This window comes from Oryx dammah, unplaced genomic scaffold, assembly GCF_014754425.2.
Source record: "Oryx dammah isolate SB20612 unplaced genomic scaffold, SCBI_Odam_1.1 HiC_scaffold_9, whole genome shotgun sequence".
Classification (NCBI taxonomy): Eukaryota; Metazoa; Chordata; class Mammalia; order Artiodactyla; family Bovidae; genus Oryx; species Oryx dammah.
Window position 1 is genome coordinate 55,754,087 of NW_024070193.1, and position 26,671 is coordinate 55,780,757.

The window sequence follows — 26,671 nt, forward strand, 5'->3', positions numbered from 1 at the left end:
GGTCCTTTCGGTCCAGTAGTTAAGAGTCTGCCTGCCAATGGAGGGGACAGGGGTTCAATCCTTGGTCCAGGAAGATCCCATGTGCTACAGGTCAACTAAGACTGCACGCCACCACTCCTGAGCCCACGCTCTGGAGCCTGTGCTCTGCAACAAGAGCAGCCACCACAAGAAGCCCAAGCACTGCAACTGGAGAAAGCCTGTTGTGCAGCAGCAAAGACCCAGTGCAGCCACAAATAAATAAAATGAAGTCACTTTTTAAGACCGCTTGAGCCCTTGGAAAGAGAAGGCTCACAGTCCCACCCCTGACCCTTCTGCTCCAGCTCTGGGTGTCACTCGAGAGGTTAGTTAATAACTTTCAAATATTTCAGTGTTTTTCACTTATGCAAAAATAGGTCCACCAGCATGTACCTATATTTCAAAACCTGGCTAATTTACATTAATTAACGTGTATGATGGGTTCAGTATTAGCATTTCATCAAACTATGCTAAAATAACTGTTACCAAAATGCCACACAGAATAAAACAGCTTTACATCATAAATGAAAAGTTTAATTAGCCTATCAGTTGTCATGTTTAAGGTACTTTGAAGTTCCTTGCAATCCACCAGTTTTGTGTTTGAAGCATTGGCTCAGAAATCCTTCTCATACTGTCATTTTTTACCTGACTTTACAGACAGGACAAGTAAACAGCAGCCTCAGTTTGCACTATGATCTCAGGGTCTGAAGCATCAGAACCTACATTATAATTTTTTAATTTTATCTAGGCAGTGGCACCCCACTCCAGTACTCTTGCCTGGAAAATCCCATGGACGGAGGAGCCTGGTAGGCTGCAGCCCATGGGGTCGCTAAGAGTCTGACACGACCGAGTGACTTCACTTTCACTTTTCACTTTCATGCATTGGAGAAGGAAATGGCAACCTACTCCAGTGTTCTTGCTTGGAGAATCCCAGGGACGGGGGAGCCTGGTGGGCTGCCATCTGTGGGGTTGCACAGAGTCAGCCACGACTGAAGTGACTTAGCAGCAGCGGCGGCAGTGTTAATGTTAGTTGTTCAGTTATGTCTGACTCTGCTCCTCTGTCCATGGACTTCTCCAGGCAAGAATACTGGAGTGGGTATCCATTCCCTTCTCCAGGGGGTCTTCCCAACCCAGGGATTGAACCCACGTCTCCCTGGGTTCTCTCTCTTTGCAAGTGGATTCTAAGGCAACCATTATTTTACACAATAACACAAACAAGCAGAAACAAACACTCCAAACGATCTCCTTATAAAGCTGGAGACTACAAGGACTACAAGACAAATGAGAAGCAAAACTGCCCGCTAGAAATGGACTTCAAGGGAAGATGCATGTCTCAATCTGGATGAGGGAAGGAAGCAAATAGAAAAGTTCTCCCCCAAGAATCTGACCCACATCCTTGCTTTGGTTAGAGTTTCAGTTGATACAATCTATGTGGTCAAAGACCTAAAGCAGAGAATGTAGGTAGTGCCCCCAGGTGACTAACAGGAGCAAATGCAAACTGTTTTGTAATACTATAATAAGAGCTTTCAGCAGGTTTAAAATATGGAAGAGCAACCACAAAAATGTGTGTCTTAGAAACAATGTAATACAATAATTAGAATGGATGGCTTTCTAAGAAATGATTAAATATTGCTTACATAGGATTAACTTGTATGATGTCATACCTTACACACCATACTTACATACACACGTATTTTACTCTAGCAAGTACAATGCAAAGGGGAAATACAAGAAAAAACATATTAACATAATAATGGGCAAAGTAATCCAATATTTTTGGTGTATCTACTTCTAAGACCATGGTCATGGTGTAAAAATTAAAACACTTATCTCAAAACCAAAATATCTGTTAAGTGTACTTTTAGTTCATGCCATTTTTTTTTTGATTTCTTGCATCTGAATGTCTCTACATACTTGGAATATGCTTCTATTCATCACAGATATGTTTATGATGGTCCATTGATTCTCACATTCAACAAAAAGACCTGTAGCTCTTAAAAAACAACTTTAGAAAATGAATATTAGGAATATACCTTTAAAACTTACATCTAAATCATAGGTACTCTGGATCCTAAACTGGACCCCATGATGCTTCCCTGGCAATAACAGCACATGTGGTCTTTGTCATGTCTAAACCCAGAGCCCTGGATTCTGTACAGAGTAGCAGAGAGGGTTCTCTAAGTTTCTTTACATTTATTGGTTTGGTTTCTAAGAAATGTAGACTCAAGTGAGGAGTCCTGCCGCAACCGCCGTCTCTTCAGTGGGTGCAATAATACAGGAACTGTAATTCCAGTCATCAGGGCTAAGTTATCTAGTTAAGAATTGATGCTTTGGGCTTATAGTCTGTGATCCAGAAATCTCTAATCAGCAAGCGTTTGACTCAAGTAAATTTTGAAAGATCAAATGAGTCCTTCGAGACCATGGGTGATTGACACGGGACCAAGGTGAAAAAATACTGTCATAGATCATTTGTCTTCTGGGAGCCGCGAGGCTACCCACTGAAAGCACATGGTGACACCCCGCCTCTTCTGTTCTGACGCAGCAGACTGTCTTTCTAAAATTAAAATACTGAATCCCCCCTTTTAGCTTCAAGTGCACCATGGCCATTCTCTTTTTAAGGTAATGAATGACAGATTACACAGTATCTGAACACAGCTATCTCCTTTACGAGGGGTTTTGAGATCTGCATGGAAACACTCAAAACAGACTACAGTTTTAGAAACAAAACTGGCTAAAGGCTTCGCTGAGTAAAAAACTCAGCCTCTTCTCTTTCCTTATAACTGTAATCTCAGTATTGAAAGTGCAAAATGCTGCACCAAGTAGGATGCCGCCTAAATGGATGAAGTAGATGCTTTGAATAGAAATACTAAATAAAGCTCTTCTGTTGAAACGATGGGCTTGGTATAAAACGGCATTTATTCAAGGCATTCAAACAACTCCATTCTATTTCACAAAGAATAAAAAGACCTCTTAGAAGCCCAGACACATTTTCCCTGTCTTCTTATAACAAAAATAACCAAAGGGAATCATCCCCAAGTGGCATTGGAGCCATAAGCTTGCTTTTCTCCTGTTTTGTGTTAGGAGACTAGATGGGTAATTAAATGTTAAATGCTTTTCTTCTTGTTGTGAAAAAGTAGAACCCTGTGTGTACCAGCTTTTCTTTCTCCTTGACTGGCAGAAAATGTCACATTTTATGTTGATGTGTACATATAAAAAACAGATCAACACATGTATGAGCATTTGGGGATGCTCTAAGTACACGTAGAAATAAAACCAGAACATCTTAATGGTAGAATGAAATAAATCCAACTTTGTTTTCCTTCAAACACAAATATGTAACTTTCACTGTTGATATCACTGAAAGTATTTTCTTAAGTAATCATTCCCTTATTTTATAACTATGACACCAATGGAGCAATTCTCTGTGGCTAAGTCTTTCAGGAGTTACTGATATCTATTGGTTTCACATTTGCTGAAAGAGGATTTAATGACAGTGCAGAACTAGGCTCAGTCTGGAAGTCCTATTCTCCTTCTCAACTAACCACATTCTGATAGAATAAATACAGGTCTGCCCATTTGCCCCCTTTGAAGCCATCTGGTTTTCTGTGGGACCTGGTTTCCTCATGGCCCCGCATGTCTGTCTTGGCAGCCTTCTGAGGGTTGTCTGTGGCCACATTTCTGAGCAAAGGTCAGTCAGGACTCACCTCTCCTTCCCTGGGCCAAGGCCTTCCATTCTGGGTGTATTTACTTTGATTCTGTCGCTTCTTTTGTCCTCCATCAGCGAATTTGCACAGTAAAGGCTCACTAGGGGCTGGGAAGATAAGAAACCAATTTTACATTAGCAAATCCCCTTTAAAATAAGTGATTATGTGAGTCACAGTAGTGCTTTGTAATGCATATCTTTTGAAGTCTTTTTGCTTCTGGAGAGATATTTGGCTCCCTTTTAGTTTCAACTCTGTTGGCGGCTGTTCTAACTAACAGGGCTTCAAAAAACTACTGGCAGACCATCAAAGAATATAACAAATATTGTTGAAAAATAATCAGTTTCAGCAGAATATGCACTTGCCTTAGAGGTAGAGTAAGAAAACAAGACCCAACCCCTTCTGATTATGATGGTGTTAAAAACAAGACAAGCCCCAAATGGACTCACTTATGCTAAACCCTTGTCACTGAACAGACTTAAGTACAGTTTCAGCCTCTCTGAGAAGTGGAATCTGAAACCAACCAATCAGAAATGACTTGGACAACACTCAGAGGTCACCTGCCTAGTAGACTGCTGCCTTCCCTTTAAAGAAAGTGACTTGTCCAGAACCCATCCACTTTTTGCTAGAATGCCTTCCGGTTTTCATTCGGTACAGCTCCTGGGAGCTCCTGTCTCTCTGCTGGCTGGGATGCTGCCCAATTTGTGATCTCCCATATGTGGTACTAATTCTTTGCTCTTCTCTGTATCTTGCCTTTTACCATGCAGCACTGCTGACTGATATACTCAGTTTTTGAGTATCCGCCATGTATATAGGAAGCATACATATTATTAAACTTCTATGTGCTTTTCTCTTGTTAAGTTGCCTTTTAGTACAGGGGTTGTCTCAGTCAAGATCTCAAAGTGGTAGAGACAAAATTATTTTCCTCTCCTACTATATATGTGTGTGTTGTTGCTAAGTTGTGTCTGCCTCTTTTGCGACCCCATGAACTGCAGCCTGCCAGGATCCTCTGACCATGGGATCTCCCAGGTAAGAATACTGTTTCCTTCTCTAGGGGATCGTCCTGATCTGGGATTGAACCTGCATTTCCTGCATTGACAGGTGGATTCTTTACCACTGATCTACCAGGGAAGCTCATATGTGTGTGTGTGTGTGTGTGTATATACATTTAAAAGTCCCTTTTATTGGTGAAACTTTGGAAGGTAAGGTATTGGGGAGCAGCACTGCAGGAAAAGAAAAACCTGAATACACAATCAACCTTAAGATTTCTTTTACTCACTGCATAAACAATTTTGCAGATGCATCCTTTAAACATATACTGCCAGATAACAATAACTTGGAAGTTTATGGCGCAAAGTGGTAAAGAATTTGCCTGCAATGCAGGAGACCCAGATTTGATTCCTGGATGGGGATTGGGGGCAGGAGGAAAAGGGGACAACAGAGGATGAGATGGCTGGATGGCATCACCGACTAGATGGACGTGAGTTTTAGTGAACTCCGGGAGCTGGTGATGGACAGGGAGGCCTGGCGTGCTGCGATTCATGGGGTCACAAAGAGTCAGACACGACTGAGCGACTGAACTGAACTGAACTGAACTGGGGAAGGTCCCCTAGAGAAGCAAATGGCAACCCACTCGAGTGTTCTTGCCTGGAGAATCCCATGGACAGAGGAGCCTGCTGTCGCAAAGAGTCAGATGACACTGAGTAATTAACATACACACAACAATAATCTAGCTAGACAAGGACCAAAGGTAGACAGACGAGAAGATTCTGGATTTTCAACCTATCTTTAAGTTTACCATTATTGAAAAGAGAACTTTCAAAAAAATAGTTTAACACTAAGGGAAGTTTAAAAAGTCACAGAGTGAGACTTTCTTAGCTTTCAACAGAGGCGGTGGTGGTTTAGTCACTAAGCCGTGTCCGACTCTTGCGACCTCATGGACTGTAGCCTGCCAGGCTCCTCTGTCCGTGAGATTCTCCAGGCAAGAGTACTGGCTGGAGTGGGTTGCCATTTCCTTCTCCAGGGAATCTTCCCAACCCAGGAATTGAACCCAGGTCTCCTGCATTGCAGGCAGATTCTTTAGGGACTGAGTTACAAGGGAAGCCCGAACAGAGATATCTTTGCAAATGATGTTTTACAGTATCTTAGAGTCTTGAAGTCTTAGCCACCCTGATATTCGACGATCTTCATAGAGTGTTAGGCTGTGGATGCTGACAATGACCTACTTGTATTTATTGACATTGCTAAGCTGAAACATCTGCTGTCGTTTCAGTCATTTGAAGCAGATTTTCATGGAAAAGAAGATACGGTTACAATGATTTACTAAATGAATTAAAAAAAAAAAAAACACGCCAGAAACAAATGTTCAAAAGTGTCATTAAAATAAGATGGAATATCCATAATATTATCTTTGAATTGTAGGCATGTCATTCTGTTAGTTTCCCCAGGGACCATTTTATTGAGAGTGGAAGAGAAAACATTAGTAAATTTTATTAATCAGATTTATATAATCTTCTAGTCCTCATGTGTTTACAAACACCTGTAATATAAATATCCAAACTCCTCAACTAGAAGATAAGAATCTGTGTCCTTAATCTTACCTTTCATCAGCCTCCTCCCTTCCCCCAGGGGTTTACAGAGCCCTCACCTATAAATGCTTTTTTCTCCTGCCTGAAATTTCCTTTCCTGGCTCCCCCTACCTTGGCCCCTCTACTTGCCTGGCAAATTATGAAGCAACCTTCAAAATGTAGTTCAAATGTCATATTCTTCTGGAAGCCATGCCATTTCACAGTGTAATTACCTAAGGCTTACTTGGCAAATTTTTTCACAGGTTGAATGACATTTTGAAACTGAGTGGGACCCTGTGGGACCTACTGGATACAAATCCTTTTCCTGTCCCTTATCTCTTGTTTGTAGGACATAGGTTTCATTCCATTTCCTTCACCTTCCCTGAGATCTAGGGGACAGGTCCAAACAGTTGCTAATCAGAGAAGGTGGGGAGGGATATGAAGACAAGGGAGGAACAGCCAAGAAACAACAGAACATCCATCCTGGGCCAGGGTCCTAGTTCCACCATAAGCAATATAGATGATAACGTATCTCCAGTTCTATAGGAACTAAGGCCCCCATGCAGGTGGAGGATGGTAACTTCAGACTGGGCACAAAATTCCTGGATACCACCCTATTATCTCATCACTAACCAATCAGAAAACCACCTGTGCACAGTGGAAGATAACAAAGACTTTGACCCCTTCCCCAAATGATTAACAGAGATTAACTTTTAATTTCTTTAAAATTTTTCATGGGACTTCCCTGGTTGTCCAACGGTAAGATCCCGAACTCCTAATGGAGGGGGCCCAGGTGCATTCCCTGGTCAGGATCTAGCTCCCACGTGCTGCAACCAGGAGTTTGTGAGCCGGAGCAAGACCCTGCATGCCACAACTATGACCTGGTGCAGCCAAACAGATACATAGATAAGTATCAAGAAACAAAAACAGAAACTTTCATGGTTGAGCTGAATCCCGGGAGCTGGTTCTTAGACATGAGTCTGCCTTCTCCCCAGGTGCCAGCTTGCTGAATAAACTAACCTTACCTTTCATACCAACACTTGCTTCTCAAGTATTGGCTTTATAGCAACAAACAGCCAAAACTGAGTTTGTAACAGTTTCTGTTTGTGTTAAGTCTTTTAACAGTAACAATTTCCAGGCTTGAAGGTGGGACGTGATTAGAGTAGAGGTCTGAGTGAAGTCTGTGTGTGTTTGAGAAAGTTGTTAACAGCATCTTGCACATAGATTTACAAGATGCTCGACGGTGCTGCTATTCAAAGTGTTGGCTAAGGACCAGCATTAATGGTATCAGAGCATGGGAGCTTGTTAGAGATGCATTGTCAAGGGCCCTTTCCCAGATACACTGAATTAAAATCTGTGTTTACACCAGATCCCAAGGTGATTTCTGTATACACTGAAGTTTGAGAAGCACTGATGTGACGATATGGAGAAGGCAATGGCACCCCACTCCAGTACTCTTGCCTGGAAAATCCCATGGATGGAGGAGCCTGGTGGGCTGCAGTCCATGGGGTCGCTAAGAGTTGGACACGACTCAGTGACTTCTCTTTCACTTTTCACTTTCATGCATTGGAGAAGGAAATGGCAACCCACTCCAGTGTTCTTGCCTGGAGAATCCCAGGGATGGAGGAGCCTGGTGGGCTGCCGTCTATGGGGTTGCACAGAGTCGGACACGACTGAAGTGACTTAGCGGATGCAGATGTGATGATTACTGGCTCCTTAAGGAAGAAGGAATAGATCTCAGAGGCCAAGCACGAATCCTCTGAATAATGAAATGATTTCAGTAGCTGAGAAATATATTATCTACAATTTCCTTACTGCAGTATTATGATGCCAATTAATTTTGTTTAGTCTCTTTTAACAGTAGTTAAAATAGAGGCTAAATGGAGAAAAGGCCTTTGTGGAAGTGAGATGCAGTTATAAGTCACAGATTGCAATGTGCCAGAAGACATTATGGTCTCTCATATAAATGGGGGGAATTTAAAATATAATTATAACAATGCATGGCAATAAAGTTGCATGGTAATTATGAAGGAGTAATTACAATTTGCTTGCTTAGTGGAGTATTTCAAGTCTTTCAAACTTTGTATTCAACATAAAACATTGGATGCATAAACTGATAAAATAATCTAATGGTTTACAGGATTTGCTATCGTATTTTAAGCAAACAAACCAACAACAAGTATTTTGCTTAGTAAAATTAATGCAAAATAATATATTTTGATTTTTATTTAAAACTTAACATACCTTCAATTTTGATTCACTAAAAATGTTTCTAATATTGTATCCTATAAGTAGATATGCACATATGCTTTAGCTAATATGTATGACTAATAATAGCAGAATTCCTGCTGTCCCTCAAGGAAGATGAGCATTTTTAATTTTTAGCATGCAGTTTATATAAACTCTTCTAGTATTTATATTGGGTTTGTGGCCAGGCTTTTAAAAAAATATCTCTTTATTATATAAATTACAATTCTGGTATTTTAAATGTTAAATTTAAAAGTGTCTCACCTCAGATAAAGTGGAAGTCTTCAGGGAAAAGAAGCATTGGGAAGAGTTGAATTGAGAGTATGTTAATAACAACAGAAGCAGCTTATTGAAAAGTAAGCATAAAAAAATCTTATGTGAGAGTACAGGGAGGAGATTTTAAAAAAAATTCTTTTTTTTCAAGAACTAATATAAAGGGGCTTCCCTTGTGGTCAAGTGGCCAAAAATTTGTCCTCCCAATGCAGGCGGCCTGCGTTCCATCACTGGTCAGGGAACTAGACCCCCACGTGCTACAACTAAAGATTCCGCATACCACTAAAGACATCAGAGAGCCAAAGGAATAAATAGATACTTTAAAAGAACTAACATTAAATATGATAACATTTTGATCTAGAAACCATCATTCTTTTTTTCAGGTATAGATATGAATTAGTTTTATTAGAAGCAAAGTATCCCTGTGATTTTCAGGGCAACATTCACATACATTTGTGTGTGTGTGTGTATATATATATATATATACATTCATATATGTACATATACAATATTCATATATACATACATATATACATTCATATATACATTCATAGTCTGTTCTTTATGACTTTGTGCAGTAATCTCTTACTGAGATGTATTCTTGATTGCATGTATTTCCAGCCAAAAATTGATATAGAAGATGGTTTTTCCACCGCCTTTTCAGAAAAGTTCTCTCAGAGCTATTGAGCTGTCTCCCACGTTACAGTCCTCAGCAAGGTCCCTGAATAAAACTTTATATTAAGCCACACACTTATGTTGTGTGGTTTTCTTCAAGCTGACACAAGAATGCATTGGGTTGGCAAAAACTTTGTTCACATTTTCCCATCTTACAGAAAAAAAAAATCAAAAGAACATGTTGGCCAACCCAATATTTGAACTTTCAGCCCTTAATGCAATTCTCCCATCTTTAATCTTCCTGCTGTCTTCTACCTGACCATTGTCCCTAATTCCTTCATATGCAGAGAGAAGTAGCCTGTACTGATATTGGATAGATAAAGATGTACAAATTATGGATATAAAGGACTTCACTGGTGGCCCAGTGGTGAAGAATTCATCCAACAATGACGGTGACAAGATTCAATCCCTGGTCTGGGAAGATCCCACATTCCATGGGGCAGCTAAGTCCATGAACTGCAACTACTGAGCCCAGACTTTAGAGCCCTTTCACCACAACTATAGAAGCCCAAGAGTAGCAATGAAGATGTAGCACAGCCAAAGACAAACAAGCAAACAAATTATGGATATAAGTGTGGTTCTAACTCTATGTTAGAACTCATGTCCTTATTTATTTATATACTTACTGACATATCTAGGAAATTTTGCAGGGCGAATTCCTGTGATTTGTCTACAAATAATTTGCTCCTTTTCTTCCACACATGCTTTATAATGATAAACACAATATACTATATGTATGTGTGTGGCATAGTGGTAAAAATATTCGCCTGCCAATGTAGGAGCTGCAAGACATGTGGGTTCGATCCCTGGGTCAGGAAGATCCCCTGGAGGAGGAAATGACACTCACTCCAGTGTTCTTGCCTGGAGAATTCTGTGGACAGAGGAGCCCGGCAGGCTATAGTCCATGGGATCGCAAAGAATCAGACACGACTGAGCGACTGAGCACAGCATATAGCTATATAAATCCCAAATATAGAGTATAAATGATATGGCAAAAATTACCCAAAGTTTACAACACAGAATTGTTATACTTTGGAGTTAGAAAGTCTTTTGCAGAAGACAAAGTGAGCTATTTGGCTACATTTCCTTACAATTCCTAGTAGCTTGTTTACCATTTAATTATGTTTTACATATACTATTAATATATTAAGTGTGGTATAGTTATTTCGACAGCTGAAATACACTTCCATCCTGGAAGTGCTATAGCCTCTATCAGTCATCTGATCTTAAAATGTATTTAATTTCAACTTTTTATTTTTCCAATCAGGAAAATATGAGTTTGATGAATTGCCAGATAATTTGTGGTAGGTGATGGAAATATCACATCCAGAACCATGTATTCTGAATTTCTAATTAAACACTGTCTCCAACTACTTGTTTTTTACCTTCCTTACTGTTGGGGTAAATGGAAATGAGTTTTAGGCAGTTCTTGTGATTGACCCATAACTTGGGGATGGAGCAAAAAAGACTAGACATTCACTAAGACAAGATTACTATGGTTCTTTGTGCACAGGTTAGAAGATCAAGCAGCTGGTGATATCTGCTAGGATGATTTATGCTGCCACTGTAATCACAGTTTACTTTAACAGAACAATACTTTGGCCACCTGATGCGAAGAACTGACTCATTAGAAAAGACCCTGATCCTGAGAAAGACTGAAAGCAGGAGGAGAAGGGGATGACAGAGGATGAGATGGTTAGATGGCATCACTGACTCAATGGACATCAGTTTGACCAAGCTCTGGGAGTTGGTGATGGACAGGGAAGCCTGGAGTGTTACAGGCCATGGGGTCGCAAAGAGTTGAGTGACTGAACTGAACTTAACAGAATAAACCAATTATACGGGTAATAGTTACAAATGTCAGACACGTATACTCCTGTCATTAGGCCAAAGTGAGCAAATAAATGTAAAATTGTGAAAACTAATAAAAGTTAATAATACTTAGAGAAAGAGTAATTTGCATGTACTTTCTCAATTTTATTTATCAGTAACAGATTAGTGCTTATATTCCTGGTGGCTCAGATGGTGAAGAATCTGCTGCAATGCAAGAGACCAGGGTTTGATCCCTGAGTCAGTAAGATACCTTGGAGAAGGAAATGGCAACCCACTCCAGTATTCTTGCCAGGATAATCCCATAGACAGAGGAGTTTAGTGGGCTACAGTCCATGGGGTTGCAAAGAGTTAGACACGACTGAGCAACTAACGCTTTCACTTTTAGTTACAAATATAATTCTCTACTGTGGGAAACAGTCTTACAGAAAAGGAAAAAATGCTCCAGAGTAACAACAAAAGTGAAACAGCTGTTTGTCTAGGGAAAAAAAAGGAAAGACGCTGTTTTCAATAAATCATATTATGGCTGAGTAAATATCTCAAGTTCATCTCTTTGATTCAAGATAGAAACTATAATATTAGGATGGATAAACAAGGTCCTACTGTAGAACAGAGGGAACTATATTTAATATACTGTGAGAAACCATAATGGGAAAGAATATGGAAAAAGAATAAGAATTTGGCTGGGGGGAATTATCAGCAATTAAAACACTAAAATAAAATAAAAATAAACTAAAACAATCTTTTGGTTGCCAAGGGGGAGGTTACTAGAGAACGTATGGAGTGGGAGGCTTGGAGTAACAGACATAAACTATTATATTCAGTTCAGTTCAGTCGCTCAGTCGTGTCCGACTCTTTGTGACCCCATGAATCGCAGCATGCCAGGCCTCCCTGTCTATCACCAACTCCCGGAGTTCACTCAGACTCATGTCCATCGAGTCCGTGATGCCATCCAGCCATCTCATCCTCTGTCGTCCCCTTCTCCTGCCCCCAATCCCTCCCAGCATCAGAGTCTTTTCCAATGAGTCAACTCTTCACATGAGGTGGTCACAGTACTGGAGTTTCAGCTTCAGCATCATTCCTTCCAAAGAAATCCCAGGGCTGATCTCCTTTAGAATGGACTGGTTGGATCTCCTTGCAGTCCAAGGGACTCTCAAGAGTCTTCTCCAACACCACCGTTCAAAAGCATCAATTCTCCAGCACTCAGCCTTCTTCACAGTCTAACTCTCACATCCATACATGACCACAGGAAAAACCATAGCCTTGACTAGATGGACCTTTGTTGGCAAAGTAATGTCTCTGCTTTTCAATATGCTATCTAGGTTGGTCATAACTTTTCTTAGGATAGGTAAAAAAACAAAGTCCTACTGTAAAGCACAGAGAAATATATCCAGTATCTTGTGATAAACCATAAGGAAAAGAATATGAAAAAATATATATGTATAACTGAATCACTTTGTTGTACAGCAAAAATTAACAATTATAAATCAATTAGAAACAATTATATTTCAATTAGAAATCTTTAAAAGTTAAAAAAAGAAACAAAAATGTCCTTTTTTAAATTCTTTGTAACACTTCTATAATTCTTTCCATATAGAAAAAGCTTATTCTAGAAACCACACAGAGAAACATCACAGAGGAAGTCAACGTTTCAAATGGACGAGACACAAAGTACACGCTGAGGGTTAGGTTCCTTCCATGGGGATATGACTGAAACCTTATCTGTGCTGAGTGAGGACAACAAGAACGCAGAAAGCACTGGCACTTCCAAAAAGCACCAACTGACTTATCTGCAACTGGCTGACTAGCCTATCCAACAACAGATAGGATAAACTCTTGTAGTTGGAAGGCAAGACATCAAGGAGAATGTTTCTAAGGTGAAGAGTCTTAAAAATAAGCCAGTCTTATTGACTGACCAAGATCGATCATATTTGGTCTTGTCTTCCTCCCCTCCAACTCCTTATACTTGCACAGTGCTGTACTTGCCCCCAGTAGAGCTCTTTGCATACTACATGCAATCTTCATAAATTACTCCACACTCTATGGAACATGGCACTTTTTATTTAAAAGAGGCACAAAGGAGAAAAATAAACAGCTGTAACCTTATAGTGCTGATATCCCTTTGATATTAAAAATCAATAAACACATAAACCAAAGAAGGACATTTATTTAGTAAACTCAAATTACACAAAGGTGAAAAATAAAAAGACATCTTCTCAGCTCCCCCCTCCTATTTCCAGAAAAATACATAAATATTTATCTACTAATCCATCTTCCATCTGTCTGGCTCTTTTTAATTCCAAAGGGGATAATCTTGCTCAGAATGTGTGTTTTATTATTTGTTTAATTATATATGAAGAACTTTCTATATCAGCACATATCATCCTTTTGAAATGCTGCTTCCTATTGTAGCATAATTATCACATACTATAATTTATAAATGTCTATCAATAGGGGACCAGCTAAATCTCATTAAATTTCCATAACGCACATCTATGTTCTTCTCCACTATTAGGAGAATTTGATTTGATTGGAGTCAAGAGCTGGGTCAGATTCACCTTTGCCTGGCATCTACCCCAGTGGCCTAACAAATTGTCTGAGAGTAGAACACATTTCCTTATCTGCTGATCAAATTATTAAGTACATACAGACAGATAGTTAAAATAACTTCGTTAGAGTCCTTATATTAAGGAAGTTCTAATGGATTTAAGTGTGAGAACACAATCTTTTCCTTTTAAGTGAGCATAGAATCCCATAATTTCCATATTTAAATATAACTAGCCAGCCTACATGAAAAAGCAAAAATGAGAGAATGAGAATTCATTCTCAAAAAAAAAAAAAAAAAAAGGAGAGCATTTCAAGTCCCAGGTGTAACTAATTTCACATGGAGCTCATGTTACCTGCCCTAGGAAAAGGGCTAACGGAGGGTATACGGAGTGAGTAATCTTATGATGAAAAACATCAGGGTTTTTCCCAGTATCCACTTATGATAGTCCACCAAGTAAACACATATGCACCCCAAAATTCAGGTCAAGAGAATGTATGTCAATTTCTGGCATGTTATTTCTAAGCATCTATTATTACCTGGGCTGGAGATGGAGATTGAGCAAATTCCCAAACTGCAGTGAACTGAGTTAGTAGAAATAAATACACAGAAATTCCCCTACATATGAATGAGTTCTATTCTGAGAGCACATTCATAAGTCTAATTTGTTCGTAAGTCCAACAAAGTTAGCCTCGGTATACAACTAACACAATCGACTATATATTAATAGTGCTGTATAGGTTTATAAGACTTTTCTCACAAATAACACACAAAAAACCAACACAAAAAGTAAAGAAAAGATGTTTAGTCTCACAGTATAATACTTTGAAAAGTGCAGTAGGACAGTACAACGGTTGGCACACGGGCTGGCATCCAGTGAACAGGCAAGAAGAGTTACTGACTGGAGGAGGGAGAGGAGGTGGGAGATGGTAGAGCTGAAGGGTCGTCAGCAACAGGAGATGGAGGGGCGAGCTGCAACTTCACTCACACCTGACGTAGACAGAACCCATGATCACATCTTTGAAAGCTTGCAACATGATGGTTCACATGTAGGGGACTTATCATATTCTAGCTTCAAAGTGAAAGCTGTATTTAACTGTGTAGGAATTAGTTAACAGGGCTTATGTGTCAGCTAAGGAGAACTTCCCTTCAGTGGGAGAAGGATTTACAGGGGAAGTGCCTTGGGATTGAGCTTTTTCTAATTTAAGATTCAAGGAACTGAAACCGTGACAATCAAGAGTGTTCATGTTGCTTGAATCACTTACTGATTCATACTAAATAACCTTAACTGAGACACAGGAAACTGAGTTCTTGAAAGACATGTTAAAGACCACGTCTGCTGTAAACATCTATGGACAAATCTGTCTATGGAGTCAGTCCCCCTCATGGAAGAGTTGAGTGTAAACACAATGTATACAGCTCTAAAATAGAAGATCCATTTGTTCTTGCTATAGAAGCCAAGTGATATAACAGTTTAGGGCTAGACTACACCAAGGGAGCATTGGGGAACTATTCCAAATTAATATTTCTTAGGTAGCTATCAATTCTTCCTTTGGGACTGGATATTAAAGGTATTTTATATGGGTTTCAATTGCCTATAGATCTTCCTAAGAAGCAAATTTTATCATGTTAATGCTCCACATGTTCACTTATAGGATAAAGTCCAAACTCCCTAGCACAAAATGCCATCCAAATTCATGATTCAAATCTACACATCAATATTCCCATGTTTAGGACTACCCAAAAAGGTCAGAGACTTTTCACACCTTCCTAGATTTTCTCATAATGATCCTTCAGTCCTGACTGGCTTCCCATTATCCTCACTTAACTATTTTCATAGACTCTTTCCTGACCTCTTTTCCCATGTACCCCCCTACCCCAACTTCCCATAGAGAGACCTTACATTAATGTTTTAATATATTCATTTGATTTATTCATTCAACTTTGCCTGAATTCTTTCAAAATTAATTTGAAATATAAATGTGGGAGACCTGAGTATGATCCCCGGGTTGGGAAGATCCCCTGGAGAAGATAACCCCAAATCCATTATTGGATCTTGGCAACCCACACCAGTATTCTTGCCTGGAAAATCCCATGGATGGAGCAGTCTGGTGGGCTACAGTTCAAAGGGTTGCAAAGAGTTGAACAAGACTGAGTGACTTTACTTTCACTTTTCATAAGTGCTGTCTACCGAGTATTGTGCTAGCTATGAAAAATTTTAGGAGGGAATAAAATGGACACAGTTCTAGCCCTTATTGATAGAAAAGCAGACATTAAACATGTAATTAAAAATATCACAGGTCAATTCCAATCTCTTCTTGTGTGCTCTGCAATACAGACATCTAACTTGGCATGTGCAAAACACCTGTTTGTCCAGGTTTACATGTTTTTCTCCACTAAATCAAAAGCCTCCTGAAGGTAGGGTCCCTGTATTATTTATCTTTTCTTTCCCCGAAGCATAGTGTAGTTTCTGGAACATAAGTTGAAAATCCCATGGACAGAGGACCCCAGTAGGCTACAGTTTATGGGGTTGCAAACAGTCAGACATGCACACAAGCATACAGTTGATCACACATAGATGCACATGTGCACACACACAATTTTAGTATGCATGCCTATTTTTTGTTATTAGAGTAGAGGACACCTAGAAAACTATCCATGACTTGATAACAATAAAGCTCAGAGGACCATTCTGCATCCACTCAGGTGAATAAGCTAAGACTGTACTTCCATTCAGTTTCTAAAATATTGTCGCCTGAAAAGAGTCTCTAAATTTCGTACTTATATGGATGGAGGTTTGTAACATTGTACAGCAGGCGATGACCAAAACTCCAAAGAAAAAGAAATGCAAGAAGGCAAGATAGTTGTCTGAGGAGGCTTTACAAATAGCTGAGAAAATAAGAGAAGTGAAAGGCAAAGAAAAAGGAAAGATATACCCTACTGAATGCAGAGTCCTAGAGAATAGCAAGGAGAGAGAAGAAAGCCTTCCTAAGTGAACAATGCAAAGAAACAGAGGAAAATGATAGAATGGGAAAGACTAAAGATCTCTTAAAAAAATTGGAGACACCAAGGGAACATTTCATGCAAGTCCAGTTCAGTTCAGTTCAGTTGCTCAGTCGTGTCTGACTCTTTGTGACCCCATGAATCGCAGCACACCAGGCCTTCCTGTTCATCACCAACTCCTGGAGTTCACCCAAACTCATGTCCATCAACTCAGTGATGCCATCCAACCATTTCATTCCCTGTCATCCCCTTCTCCTCCTGCTTCCAATCCCTCCCACCATCACAGTCTTTTCCAATGAGTCAACTCTTCGCATGAGGTGGCCAAAGTATGGGCACAATAAAGGACAGAAATGGTATGGACCTAACAGAAGCTGAAGATATTAAGAAGAGGTGGCAAGAATACACAGAAGAACTGTACAAACAGATCTTCATGATCCAGATAATCACGATGGTGTGATCACTCACCTAGAGCCAGACATCCTGTAGTGTGAAGACAAGTGGGCCTTGGGAAGTATTACTACAAACAAAGCTAGTGGAAGTGATCGAATTCCAGCTGAGCTATTTCAAATCCTTAAAAATGATGCTGTTAAAGTGCTGCATTCAAAATGGCAACAAATTTGGAAAACTCAGCAATGGCCACAGGACTGGAAAAGGCCAGTTTTCATTTCAAACCCAAAGAAGGGCACTGCCAAAATATATTCAAACTACCACACAATTGCACTTATTTCACATGCTAGCAAGGTAATGTTCAAAATCCTTCAAGCTAGGCTTCAATAGTACTTGAACCAAGAACTTCAAGCTGGGTTTAGAAAAGGCAGAGCAACTAGAGATCAAATTGTCTACATCAGTTAGATCTTAGAAAAAACAAGGGAATTCCAGAAAAACATCTACTTCTGCTTCACTGACTACACTAAAGCCTTTGACTGTGTGGATCAAAACAAACTGTGGAAAATTCTTCAAGAGATGGGAATACCAGACCACCTTATCTGCCTCCTGAGAAACCTGTATGCAGGTCAAGAAGCAACAGTTAGAGTTGGACATGGAACAATGGGCTAGTTCAAAACTGGGAAAGGAGTACATCAAGGCTGTCACCCTGCTTATTTAAATTATATGCAGAGGACATAATGCAAAATGCTGGACTGGATGAAGCTCAAGCTATAATCAAGACTGCCAGGACAAATATCAATAACCTCAGATAAGCAGATGACACCACCCTAATGGCAGAAAGTGAAGAGGAACTAAAGAGCCTCTTGATGAAGGAGAAAGAAGATAGTGAAAAAACTGGCTTAAAACTCAACATGCAAAAAACTAAGGTCATAGCACCTAGTCCCATCACTTCATTGCAAATAGATGGAGAAAAAGTGGAAACAGTGACAGACTTTATTTTCTTGGGTTCAAGAATCATTGCAGATGGTCATTGCAGCCATGAAATTAAAAGACACTTGCTCCTTGAAGAAAAGCTATGAGCAACCTAGACAGCATATTAAAAAGCAGAGACATTACTTTGCCAACAAAGGTCCTTATAGTCAAAGCTATGGTTTTTCCAGTAGTCATGTATGGATGTAAGAGCTGGACCATAAAGAAAGCTGAGCATCAAAGAATTTATGCTTTTGAACTGTGGTGTTGGACTCTTGAGAGTCCCTTGGGCAGCAAGGAGATCCAACCAGTCAATCCTAATGCCAATAAACTCTGAATATTCATTTGAATGACTGAAGCTGAAGCTCCAATAACTTGGCCACTTGATGCAAAGAGCTAACTCATTAGAAAAGACCCTGATGCTGGGAAGTATTGACAGCAGGAGGAGAAGGCGATGATGAGATGGTTGGATGGCATCACTGACTCAATGGACATAAGTTTGAGTAAACCCTGGGAGACAGTGAAGGACAGAGAAGCCTGGCATGCTACAGTCCATGGGGTTGGACACAACTTAGCAATTGAACGGCAACAATATTCGGTGTACAATAAGTCTGCAAAGAAGTCTTTTTTGAATCTATAGTAGGTATTGAAGCCTTTTCCCAGTTTCCTAATGATCACTGCAAATTTGTCTACTCTTAGCAACTGCAGATTGGTAATATGTTCTTTTTTAACTTAAAAACAATCATTATCAGTAAGTATTGAACATACTGTGTATTTTCAGGACATGGTGATTAAATAAAATCATGTAGCAGTGGTCACCGACCAGGAACATATAAAAGCTTTCTTGAAAGGAAAAAGCCATACATATAACATAATCTGCACTAACTGAGGATAGTTGGAGGTGTGATGTATATGACTACTTTGCCAATCATGAATTTTTCTTTCACATCTCTATTTTACCATTTACTTGTTATTAAATGGTGGACTAACTGCTTACACTTCCTGGAACTTACTTTAAATTGCAGCTGCCCCCTGACTTGTTGGATCACATGGCTTTACATTCAGTTCAGTTCAGTTCAGTTCAGTCACTCAGTCGTGTCTGACTCTTTGCGACCCCATGAATCTCAGCACGCTAGGCCTGCCTGTCCATCACCAACTCCTAGAGTTTACCCAAATTCTAGTCCATCGAGTTGGTGATGCCATGCAGCCATCTCATCCTCTGTCGCCCCCTTCTCCTCCTGCCCCCAATCCCTCCCAGCATCAGAGTCTTTTCCAATGAGTCAACTCTTCGCATGAGGTAGCCAAAGTTTGCAGTCCAAGGGACTCTCAAGAGTCTTCTCCAACACCACTGTTCAAAAGCATCAATTCTTCAGTGCTCAGCATTCTTCACAATCCAACTCTCACATCCATACATGACCACTGGAGAAACAGCCTTGACTAGACGGACCTTTGTTGGCAAAGTAATGTCTCTGCTTTTCAATATGCTATCTAGGTTAGTGATAACTTTCCTTCCAAGGAGGAAAAGTCTTTTAATTTCATGGCTGCAGTCACCATCTGCAGTGGTTTTGGAGCCCCCCAAAATAAAGTCTGACACTGTTTCCACTGTTTCCCCATCTATTTCCCATGAAGTGATGGGACCAGATGCCATGATCTTACTTATCTGAATGTTGAGCTTTAAGCCAACTTTTTCACCATCCTCTTTCACTTTCATCAAGTACATTCAGTACTTAACCCTAAACCTGGCATATAGCAGCACAGATTAAGTATTAGCTGAATGAATGAATGGGAGTTAGTGTGTGACAAATATGTAAGATAGGCAGAGAAATAGCTTTTATGAACCATGAAGCATACAAAACAAATGTGAGGTATTATTAAAATCTTTGTTGCACACATAAAAAGCATGACTTTTAGAGCCATTTCGCTGGCCTCTCTTGTTCCTACCATAGAAATAGTATCATTAATTGAAAATAGTCCCCAGGCTGCAGGCATCACAGTGATGAATTTCAGAAGTATTGAGAGTTCAAAGATTCATTCTATTTCAGACTCTAGAACTTAAAGTGATAAAAAGGAGAGCTTTCTTTTCATATAGATTATGATCTGTTTTACCAGGGTTGACTTTGGGAAAAGAACTCAATATGCTGAATTACTATAAAACACTCTGCTTTGTTTCACTCTTGTAGATATAGCACACGCGAGACCCTGTCCAATTTGTCAAAATATATGAAGGAAAAAGTACTAATGTTATTTTCATCTTCCATTTTGGATGTTCTTTAAAAAGAGTTAGCTAATGTCAAGCTAATATCTGTTTTCCTGTCTCGATGGGAATGGAATTAAACATGCCTCTTAGTAGGTCTGGTGAACTGTTCATGCCTTGGTATTGGGCATCTCAATTTCTGATCTTATTTGGCTAATGCCCCAAGGCCTTCCAAAAAGTAGAGAGGAGGTCATCTGAAGCGGTCATATCTAAAATCATGGGACTCCCCTGGCGGTCCAGTGGTTAAACTCCATGCTTCCACTGTAGGAGGTGGGGGTTCAATCCTTGGTCAGGGAACTAAGATCCCACATGCCACACATGCAGCCAAGAAAAAAATAAATAAAAATTTTAAATAAAATAAAATCAAACCCCTGTTTCCTCATATGAGAAGCTGGTTCTGAGAACACTGGTTTTAGACAGTCAGAAGAGTGAACCTCTTGATTTTCCAAAATATAATGAGAATAAATATATCAGAACATTGTCCTGTTGACAGAATAATAAAATGAAAAGAAAGTAAATTGTAATTTAAGATTTGATTGAAGCTGTAGGATCTAAAGAACAGATGAGCGTTTGTAAGGTGAATTATATGGTTATCAGTTTTGAAATGAAGCTTCTTGTGTTTGACATTGTGCTATATGCTTTAGCGCAATATCACATTTAGTCCTCAAAATAAATCTGTTTTTGAGATAAAATAATTTTGACCTAAAGGTAGCAAGTTTAAGCAAATCAAATAACTAGCCACAGCTAATAAATGTCCCAGATTTACTCTCAAGTCATTGATAGTCTACAATTCACTCTGTATTGCTTCCTGTATCTCTTCCACATTTCTTATCACTATTATCAGAATCTGAAGGATAGCAGTCATTTTCAACAGTAAGGGAAGAAGTTTCATTCACTCAGTGATTATTTACTGAGCACTTACTATAAGCCAGGTATTATGCTAGCTTCTACAGAACTAAGCCAGTGAACAAAGCTCCTGCTATCACAGACATTTTATTATAGTCGAGAGAGAGAGAGTGACTGAGCAGGCACATGTATACACATTACTTCATTTGTGATACATACTAAAAAAAGAAATAGCCAAGGCAATTTAAGGTGCAGAGGGTGACGAAAAAGGGAGAGGTACCTTAGACAGAGGAACCTGGAAAGATCTAGACAAAGACAAATGAAAGAAAGAATGTTTTGGAGCGATGTAGGAGGAACACAAAGTCCATCTAGTCAAGGCTATGGTTTTTCAGTGGTCATGTATGGATGTGAGAGTTGGACTGTGAAGAAGGCTAAGCACCAAAGAATTGATGCTTTTGAACTGTGGTGTTGGAGAAGACTCTTGAGAGTCCCTTGGACTGCAAGAAGATCCAACCAGTCCATTCTGAAGGAGATCAGCCCTGGGATTTCTTTGGAAGGAATGATGCTAAAGCTGAAGCTCCAGTACTTTGGCCACCTCATGCGAAGAGTTGACTCATTGGAAAAGACTCAGATGCTGGGAGGGATTGGGGGCAGGAGGAGAAGGGGACGACAGGATGAGATAGCTGGATGGCATCACTGACTCGATGGACGTGAGTCTGAGTGAACTCCGGGAGTTGGTGATGGACAGGGAGGCCTGGCGTGCTGCGATTCATGGGGTCACAAAGAGTCGGACACGACTGAGCGACTGAACTGAACTGAACTAAAGAGGAACACGTTTCAGGAGAAAAGGCAGAAATACAAATGCCCTGAGCTAAGTGCGTGCTTGGCTTTTTAGGAGAATGGACAGTGACATGAGGAACCCAAGGCGGTGAAAAGAGGGTGATGAGAGAGGAGGCTGGAGAGATACCAGCCTGCCCACGTTAGCTCTTTTGAGTCAGAGTAAAAGTGGGTTTGCTGTCTCAAGAGGGCAGCAGGGTGACAGCAAAGGATCATGGAGAGCAAGATGCAGTTCATGAACTGAGAATGCCACTTCCGGGGCTAGCTGTCCCTAGTTATGTGGAAGTACTGCCACTGCCAAATCTGAAGAGTAGGGTTTTATTTGTTTGTAAAGATAACAAACCCACTATGGAATAAGTACTTCAGATTTAAACAAGAGTGTAGAGAAGTGGCTATGGAAGGTCCCTTTTGCTTTTTAAAAATTTTTAAATTTGAGTTTAGTTGCGTTACAATGTTGTGTCAGTTTCTGCTGTACAGCAAACTTAATCAGTTATATGAATATGTATATCCACTCTTTTTTGAGTTTCCTCCCCCTTTAGGTCACCATGGAGCATTTAGTAAAGTTCCCTGTGCTATATAACAGGTTCTCATTAATCATTTATTTATACATAGTACATATATGTCAATCCCAATCTCCCAATTCATCCCACCACCCTAATGTTTTTGGTGGTACAGTGATGAGCATAGCTGCCTTCCTTCATTCTTGAATCAATGAAAGTTGTCCTTCTTCCATCTGATTCCTAGTGTTTAGGGACAATGGGCAGCAGGATAGAAATTCCCTTCAATGAAGTCCAGAAAGGTAGGAATGATATAATCTCAAAGGGACCAGAGTTTCAGTGGAAGAGAGGATGGAAATAGAAGAAGAGAAGATGCTTCCCCTTGTGGACCTTCATCCTTGGAACTTCAGGGAACATTAGTCAAGAAAGCAGAGCAAACACTACACTTATGTTAGATTATACAGCATGAATAAAACTGGCTCCCTCACAGTCTAGATTCAGCAGAGAATCAAGTGCAAAGAAAACCAGTTAAGAAACATCAGAAAGCAATTCAAGTTTTCCCTACTATCTTTAAAAAAAAAAAAAAAATAGCAAGAAAACTCCATCTCAGTCTTTTCACTTTCTCTGAATATCCTATCTGCTCCAGGACATTCTCTCTTCACAGATGTCTGTCTTTGCCCCTGCCCTCTTATCACCTAGGATCTAATCTTATCTCTTGCTAGTACTTTTCCAAAACAATGAATGTTGCCAGTCTGTCCCAGATCCTTCTTGCAAATCTGTAGCTTTGCCCAAGCATTAATCAGAGAGAGAAAAAAAAAAAAAGATATATAAAATATTATTTAGGAAACAGAGGAGAATAAAGTTTGTAAATACTCAGGCATTCTTTTGTTCTCCAGCTTAAATGCTATTTTTACTGATTGTCTCTCCAGTGCTATCTCTCTAGTGAGCTGCTACTTCCTGAAATTAAGTGGAATCAAGGATTTTTTAATTAAATGGGTGGGATTCACTCTAACAGTATCATTACAGTAGTCACAAAATGGAAATTTATAATAAATTACTTCCTGTTTAGTTATATGTAAATATGTGTGTATATATATATATATGTGTATTGTACGTGTTTGTGTCTGTGCGGGGCTTCCCAGGTGGCGCTAATCGTAAAGAAGCTGCCTGCCAATTCAAGAGACGTCATATGTCCCCGGCTTCCGTCCCTGAGTCGGTAGGATACCCTGAAGGAAGGTATGGCAATCTGCTCCAGTACTCTTGGCTGGAGAATACTATGGACAGAGGAACCAGGCAGGCTGTGGTCCACAGAGTCAGAGCTAGACACAACAGAAGCAACTTAACATACATGCATTTGTGTGTGTGTGTGTGTGTGTGTTCATGTGTGTGTATATATATGAAGGATCTTGGTATCTGCTGGTTTTGTTTAATATTATTGGACATTCCTATGTCTTGGATAATGTTTAAATAGGTATCTACCTATATATATGCCTGGATTTGAAAGAGAATTTTCAGCATTACCTGGTTAACAAAAATGCTATAATGATAAAACAACCCTTTAATTGACCTGCTTTTAAATGTGAGACACACATACAAACACACACACACTCATGCACATTCCATTAGTGGCAGAAGTGGAAGGAATTCGAGGGGCTGGAAGTGTGCATACGTACGTGTGAACAAGAATAGTCTTAAAAAGGAATAGATCGGAGTATTTTTTTTTATCTATTCATGATTCTGAATATTATGACAGAAAAGAACATCAAACAGTCTCTAAGAGCCTGCAAATATGTTAACAATCACAAAAATATTAGGTGTGATTTTCTGATTAAATAAAAATGATGTCAATTACACTTAAATGAGTAAATTCCATCACTCACAATGGGAAACTAAAATAAGTTCTGTAATTGTAGCATTTTTTCACTTAATCCCCACTTTGAATTTAGACTGTCCCCTTCCATTTTCTTTTGATAATTTGATTTGTTTATTTTCGGCTGTGCTGGGTCTCGGTGGCTGCGGGGGCTTTTCTCTGGTTGCGGCGCGTGGGGGCTGCTCTTTGCTGTAGCAAGCAGGCTTCTCACTGTGGTGGCTTCCCTTCTGTGGAGCTTGGGCTCTAGCGTGCGCAGGCTTCAGTAATTGTGGCTTGTGGGCTCTAGAGCACAGGCTCCATGGTTGTGGTGCATGGCCTTAGTTGTCTCACAGCGTGTGTGATCTTCCCAGGTCAGAATTTGAACCCATGTCTCCTGCATTGGCAGGCGGATTCTTCACCACTGAGTCACCAGGGAAGCATCTAGACTGTCCTCTTACATTTCGAACCTTATGTATCAATAACATAAAACCTCTTATAAGTTCATTAAAAAAAAATTTCAATCACCCATTGGTCTGTTTTCATTTACTTATTTATTTCTAAAGAACTTAACTTTTTTCAAAGTTTTTTTTTTTTTGGATGTAGACTTTTTAGAGTCTTCATTAAATTTCTTACAATATCGCTTCCGTAACATGCTTTGGTGTTTTGGCTATGAGGCATGTAGGATCTTAGGTCCCCAAAGAGGGGTCGAACCCATACTCCCTGTATTGGCAGCATAGAGTCTTAATCACTGGACCACCAGGGAAGCCCCTAAAGAACTTATCTTTATGAAAACTTTCAAACACACATGAGAGACAATACTATAATGAATTCCCCAGTTTTAACCATCATCCATTGTATACATTTCTGCCTTTTTATTTTTGGCCTATGTACCTTTAGGCAACTCACAGACTATAGAAGGCCTACAAACCCTACGTTATTTTTTAGGTCCTTGTACTTTCCTTGGATTTTCTTGCTGGGCAACAGTTGTTCTAGAACCTACAGTTATCCCTGAAGAAAATCTAAAGTACATTATAAAAGTATATATAAGCTTCAAGTCAAAGAGCAGGCACAAGAGGAAGCATCAAGTTGCTATTAAACATGAGTTAAAATAGAGCAAAGGAGACCAGAACACTGCTAAGTGGCATAGTTCATAAAGTCTGGACACAGGAGGGAAGGTGGCGACGGCCTGGTGAAGGACGAGGCCGTGAAGGCATTGCTGGCATCTGTCCACATGCACTGGCTGTCCTGCTGTGAGGACTGCACTCAGCTGCCCTTGGAGGGAAGGGCGTCTGGGAGTGACCCTTCTCTCCCTCCTGAAATGGCCATCAGCTACTGAGAAACTCCGTGTGGCTCCTTCACTGCAGACATAGCAGGGCATCAAGGAAAGAGGTGAACACAGTCAGCACTTTTCTGTGTTGAGAGCAGTGTCCTGACATACTACATGATATGAGAAGAAAACCACATCCCACTCTGTGGGTTAACAGGGTTTTATTTAAAACACAAAATCAGAGTGGCTGAATGTATCCCCTTTACTGGACTTAATGGAGTTACAGTCTGACAGCTCCATGAAAAAAAAGAATTTTAAGGAGTCACTGATACTTACTAGAATTCTGGCACTGGTTCAAGACTTAATATGGAAAATTATAGATCTTGGCTCAGAGAAATTTTCATCTCTGCCCATAATAAGAGACCTTCAGTTGCCAAAGGCAAGGGCTTTGTGTGCTGAAATTGAAACTCAGATTCTGAGATTAAAAAGTCATAACTATTAAGCTAAAAAAGAGAGATTCCAGAACTTGCAGAAGTTACATGGAAACCAACATGTAATAGATCAGATTGTTTATCCACACAATGCATACCTTGTACAACATTATATCTTAGATCAGGGATATAGAACCTTCTACTTAATAGAAACTAATTCATTGGACACGATTGAAAAGATAAAAGGCAGGTTTAATCCATCATTCTAAATGGCTTCTACATTTATCTCTCCAAAATAGGCTTTCCCCAGATTATGTCAGGTAAGAGCTTCTCTGAAATGACAAATATATTTTCCCTCTGCTCCTTGTTATCATGTATGTCATACAATACAACCTCTTGTATCTCTCCTTTCTTCTGGATAATGTATCAGATGAGCACGGCGGCACACTATACTTAAATGACTGACAAATTCAGGCTA

At 39.8% G+C, this 26,671-nt stretch overlaps 1 protein-coding gene across 10 annotated transcripts in view; it reads right to left on the bottom strand.

The window, feature by feature from the left end:
• The window catches only part of RBMS3 (RNA binding motif single stranded interacting protein 3), an 820,638-nt gene that overhangs the window by 158,728 nt on the left and 635,239 nt on the right, over positions 1-26,671 (bottom strand). For all 10 annotated transcript variants that reach the window (XM_040246332.1, XM_040246336.1, XM_040246341.1 and 7 more), the window contains exon 7: positions 3,720-3,826. In XM_040246332.1, coding sequence (XP_040102266.1) covers positions 3,720-3,826 — 107 coding nt within the window. The remainder of the gene's footprint in view (positions 1-3,719; positions 3,827-26,671) is intronic.